The sequence below is a fragment of the Chelonia mydas genome, chromosome 11 (genome assembly GCF_015237465.2).
Source record: "Chelonia mydas isolate rCheMyd1 chromosome 11, rCheMyd1.pri.v2, whole genome shotgun sequence".
Classification (NCBI taxonomy): Eukaryota; Metazoa; Chordata; order Testudines; family Cheloniidae; genus Chelonia; species Chelonia mydas.
Window position 1 is genome coordinate 20625748 of NC_051251.2, and position 6000 is coordinate 20631747.

The 6000-nt window shown below is 38.1% G+C and overlaps 1 protein-coding gene across 1 annotated transcript in view; it reads right to left on the minus strand.

Moving 5' to 3' along the window:
• The window catches only part of LOC102931520 (von Willebrand factor D and EGF domain-containing protein), a 159154-nt gene extending 156806 nt beyond the window's left edge, over nucleotides 1-2348 (minus strand). The window contains exons 1-2 of the mRNA XM_043525552.1: nucleotides 2313-2348; nucleotides 1501-1636 (exon numbers count right to left, since the gene is read on the minus strand). Of these exons, the coding sequence (XP_043381487.1) occupies nucleotides 1501-1636; nucleotides 2313-2348 (172 nt within the window). The remainder of the gene's footprint in view (nucleotides 1-1500; nucleotides 1637-2312) is intronic.
• Between the last annotated feature and the right edge of the window lie 3652 nt (nucleotides 2349-6000).

Genomic DNA, 6000 nt, shown 5'->3' on the forward strand with positions numbered 1-6000 from the left:
GGAGCAGGGGTTGTTTAAAAAATTCTCACCAGTGGTAAAACCAGCACATAGCAAAAGTCACACTTTCTGTTATTTTGAAGAAAAAAAAATCTCAGAGCTTGTATGTTGTTTTGCCTTGAGTTTTTAAGATGAGATACTACATTTAACAGGTGGACAAATGCTCTGGTGGGCCTGATCTTGTGATCCTGTCCCCAAAAGCAACTCCCATTGACTTCAAGGGAACAGCATACACTGGAGGGCAGCAGAATCAGTCCCTTGATAGAAAATCTGGTTGTTAGGTGATGAAAATGGACAATGAATAGCCATAATTTCTGGATGTGAGCAGAATTACATCACTTTGGCCTTGGGAAAAATATTTGCTGATTAAGATGGCAAAATGTTTCTTTAGATAAAATCTGCTAACATTCCCAAGCAAACAACTTAGAAAGTAATCAATAGTATGTCACAAAAATTAATCCAGTGTTGTTGTTGCCATGTTGGTCCCAGGATATGAGAGAGACAAGCTCTGTGGAGCTTGAAAGATTGTCTCTTTCACCAACAGAAATTGGTCCAACAAAAGATATTACCTCACCCACCTTCTCTCTGTCATGTTCCAGTCCACCAAAAAGCCCCAAACAAGTGAAAACCAGAAATCAAACCAACAAAAAAAACCCCATTATATTTTCATTTTCTAGAAAAGGAATGTAATGTAGAACTAATTCCTGATATTTTTAAAAGGGAAAAACTACTAAATTCCTAACTTCTACACCCTTCTTGGGGTATGCACTGTTACTGGGAAAATTAGGTTATATGGGATACAAAACAATAACTGTAATGTTTCATGATTTTCTTCTCTGTCCAAAAGTCTTTAGGTCCTGATGGTGAAAAGACTTAAACATGTGTATAACGTTACATAGATGAATAGTCCCACTGAAGTCCGTTGGACTCCTCAAGTGTGTAAAGTTACATGTGCTTATTTCTTTGTAGAAGTGAGGTTTTATAGCGTAGGTTCTTTGGGATACTGACTGGACCTAACCATATGTTTCTAACATCAATAAAATCACAATTTATGCAGAAAAAGATACAAAATCCGTTCAATTATTTATTTATTTATTATTGATCCAGCTCTTGAATTATCTGATGATGATGTTCTGAGTGACCATCAATAAGTGATGAGATTGTTCTGAGTGTCACTCTGGTTAAGAAACATTCAGAATGCAGAACCTTGCAATGCTATTTTATAACCCTAAATGTTTAAAAAAATCCTTTTCTTTATCATTATTTCTCTAATAAATCACAATGAACTATGATGTAGTTATTATTGAAATTGCTTAATGTACCGGCAACAAACCATGAGTGATTTTTTCATCTACTTTGTTTTACAAGCTAACAAGCTATTTAGTTTTTTCAACTATTTAATGTTATCTAAATGTTATAATTTTCCTTTAAATTCATTGTACCATATAAGTTGCAAAAAGTAAGTAGTCACAATGAATTAACTACAATGTACAAATCTCTTACCAGAATCTTCAATTTTCAGCTGTAAAGTAATTTTACAGATGTCACCTTGACCTTGGCAGATAATAGGTACAGTACTTAAAATGGTCAAAACATGTTCTTTGTCATCCTCTGCAATTTGTAGTGACTCTGGTGTAAACTGGAAGTAAAATAGATGATCAATCTTAGATAATTATGACAGAAAAATAAGGCAAAATGGATATTTCTGAAACATAAAAAATGATTTTTTTTTCTTTTTAACAAAAAAAACTTACAAATTCATGATAAAGTAATCATTGTCTCTAATTTCAAAAGGTAAAATTGCTTTTTAAGCTTTTACAGTATGTTCAGAAATTAGGAAACTATTTGCAGTTGTCATCAGTAGTCTGTAACAGTTTCTTATTTCCTGGTCTGAAAAGAATCTTTTTTTAAAAAAAAAAAAGTCCAGACAACAATAGGATAGCATGGAATCATTTTTTTTCAGAATCACTTTAAAAAAAGAACTAATTACAATGCATTGAGAAGTATATTTTCACTGATCGTAGGCTAGAGTGTGACAGTACCACAAGCCCTATACAAGCATATGAGGTGGCACACTGGCACACTGCCCCAGGAGCAGGGCAGTTAAGTGCAATTCCCTTCTTGTTCCCTGTTCTTGCACGAGGGGAAAATAATCGGTTAATGGCTCATACGTGAAGCAGATTATTTCTCCTTCTATGCCAGCATAGCTCTGCTGTCTTGTGCATTCCAGAGCAAAGCCAAGACTCCAGCCACTCCCCACTCCCTCCTTGCTCATCTGCTCTGGTGGGAAAGTAGCTAGTACACAGCACTCTTACCCTTGTCCATCTGAACCCAAAGTCTGGATAGTGCATACATATGAGCTGGGGCTATCTCCCTTTAATGCCCCTGCATGGGTGTGTAGCCCAAGAGACACTCTGGCTCTGCATAATTATGTATTTCATTTATACAGGACAATGCTTTTCACTACTATGGATCCAAGTATGTTTTGTGATAACCTGTGGGTTGAATTCTGCTTTTGGTTACACTAGATCAGCTCCTATTGACTTCAGGGGGAACTGTGCACATTTATCTAGAGGCAGATCTGGATCTTTATACGGTGGTTGCTCATAAAAATGCTCCTATTTTGCCTTTGATAACTAAATAACATTAACAGGGTACTTGCAGTATTCTCTGTATTTAGTATAGGTAAATCCTAGAGAATAATGTGAATACTACACTAGTACTACAAGACATGGCCACTGGACCAAAGAGCATTCAAAATTGAACACAAAATGATGTGAAAACAATATTTTGTTTGGAAACAACTACCAAATCCATTCTCTATCATTCTATACTGCAGCCATCAAAGTGGTATCTAATTACCTTCCAAAATTAAATAATCACGTAAGGCAGTCTACCCATAAGCATGATTTTTCAGTCTTTTCCCTTGACCTTATCCAGGTGTTAATTAGTACTTCATTTTTCTCTCCTCATCCTTATGGTCTGAATGCAGTGATATTCCGACTTAAATTCATAGACTTTGAGGCCAGAAGAGACCACCATAATCATCTAGTTTGAGCTCCTGCACATTACAGACCACAGAACCTCACCTACCCACACCTGTAATAGACCCATAACCTCTGGCTGAGTTACTTAAGTCATCAAATCTTAACTTAAAGACTTCAAGTTACAGAGAATCCATCATTTCCTCTATTTCAAACCAGCAAGTGAGTCATGCCCCATGATGCAGAAGAAGGCAAAAACAAACAAACAAAGAAAAACCAATCGTCTCTGTCAATCTGATCTAGGGGAAAACACCTTCTAGCCCCAAATTTGGTGATCTATTAGATCATGAGTTTGCTGGCAAGCCCCACTAACCAGACACTTGGGAAAGAATTCTCTGTAGTAACTCAGAGCCCTCCCCATCTAGTGTCCCATCGCCAGCCGTTGGAGACATTTGCTAACAGCCATTACAGATGGACCATATGCCATTGTAGGCTACCTAATCATACCATCCCCTCCATAAACTCAGTTTTGAAACAAGTGAGATGTTTTGCCCCCACTACTCCTCATGGAAGGCTGTTCCAGAACTTTACTCCTCTGATGGTTAGAAATCTTAGTCTAATTTAAAGCTTAAACTTGTTGGTGGCCAGTGTGTATTAATTTGGCTTTGTGCCAACATTGGCCCTTAATGTAAATAACTTCTTTCACTCCCTGGTGTTTAGCCTTCTTATGTATTTCTGGAGAGCAATCATATCTCCACTCAACCTTCATTTTGTGAGGCTAAACAAGCCAACCTCCTTAAGTCTCCTCTCATAAAGTAGGTTCTCCATTCTTCTGATCATCCCAGTAGCTCTTCTCTGCACCTGTTCCACTTTGAATTCATCTTTCTTAAACATGGGAGACCAGGATTGCACACAGTAGTCCAGATGAGGTCTCACCAGTGACCACATCACACTGGCAGCTCATAGTCATCTGGTGATGAACCAATACCCCCAAGTCTTTCTCTTCCAACTGATAAGTCTCCAGTTTACAGCAAAAATTCTTGTTGTTTAGTCCCAAAGCGCATGACCCTGCACTTCACACTATTAAATGTTGTCCCATTTCCATTACTCCAGTTTTCAAGGTCAGCCAAATCTCCTGTCTTATGTTACAATCCTCCTTTGTATTGGCAATACTTCTCAATTTAGTGTCATCTGCAAATTTTATTAGTGCACTGCCATTTTTTTGTGCCAAGGTCATTAAAGAAAATGTTAATGAAGATTGGTCTCAAGACCAATCCCTGAGGAACTCCACCAGTAACCTCCCTGCAGCCTGATAGTTCATGTTTCAGCATGACCCATTGTAGTTTCCCCTTTATCCAGTTCCTTACCCACATTTTTGATTCTCATATTAATCACCATTTACTCCAATTTAACTAATAAGTTCCAAGTAGAATTATATCAAATGCTTTTCTGAAATCCAGGTAGATTAGATCCACTTCACATAGCTCTGGCACTCCTAATCTTGTATGTAGTCACTGGAATGCATCTGGACATGTGCTAGAGGGTGCATGGAGCACTTTTGCATATTTTTTATGTTCTGACAGTGTCAGCACCTAGACAGTACCGTGAATGCTTTAGAAAGGCTTATAGAATGGCACGTAATTTATTAGGACATTTTCTCACTGGGCGTGTAGAAGCTACATTAATTATGATCATCAAGTCCTATTTTCTTGCATATTGTGTTCCAGAGTATGTTGGTTAATATTCAAATATTCTTCAGTGACATGCTGGATAAGTGCAGTAAATCAAGGACATCTGCATTACCTTAATCCCTGCATAGAATCCATCGCTCTCTTCAGGCAATGACTGCTGATCAGGAGAGTCCCTCATAAAAGCGATGACAGTGCAAAAGACCTGTAATAAATAAATAGCTTTACTTGAAATAAAGTGGAAGGGAAACATAGTTATGCATCTTCACTAGTTATCTTGATGGTGGCTGTTTTTACCTCTAGAACTGACTTTTTTTTAGGAGTTGTTGTTTGATTCATGTTTGTAAACTCTGAGGAGTTAAAGTTAAAACCCTGAGGATTTTTGATCCATTTATTTTAAAAAGAAGGAGTTTAAGGTCCCAGTCTCAGAGATGAATAGCACTTAACACTTACGTAGCACTTTCAGATCTCCAAGCATGTTATGAAGGTGAGTATTATCATCCCCTTAGAGGAAGGCTGATTCAGAAGCTGAAACAGCTTGTAGAAGGTCACACTGTAGTCCAGTGATAGGGACAGGAATAGAGCCTAGTTTGCAGACCATTGCCCTATCCACTGGCTCTCATAGCCTCCTTTTGGTCCATATTTTTTAGGCTATATTTTATGTTGCACCGGCCTCACAATCATCCACCCTCAGAAATAGTCTCAGCATCATTAAAGCCCTTTGTGACATGCTTTGGAAACATGGAATATTCAAAGACTATTTTATCTATACTATAAATGTTATATAGATGCTGTGGCTTGTATTCCTGGCTCAATGGGTGAGCTAAAAGATGTTTCCTGCAGGTACTAAAGTCAGTGGGGTGTAATTAATGCAAATCCCCAATCCTGAAAAAAGAAGCAGGACACAAGTCCTTTTGATGCTTTACCCCTTGGAGAAATACCATATCCCGGGTTGACCATTCAAGATGCCTAAGAATACGAAGGACTTGAGATCATATATGTGGGAGAGGGGTCACTCACCTTCAAAACAGAAATGACATGAGACTGTGATCAAGAGAGACAGGCCCTGCAGAAAGGATCTGAAGTACTTTAAACCCTACCCAGGTCTCTGTGTGGAAGATGGGTAACTATCTGCTAAACTTAGGGTGACCAGATAGCAACTGTGAAAAAACAGGACAGGGGGTGGGGGGTAATAGGCGCCTATAAAAGAAAGTCCCAAAAACAGGACTGTCCCTATAAAAATGGGACATATGGTCACCCTAGCTAAACTAGACATGTGTACAAGCTGTTTATTGTTTTTATGACATGTTTTTTCTGTGATGATTTTGTTC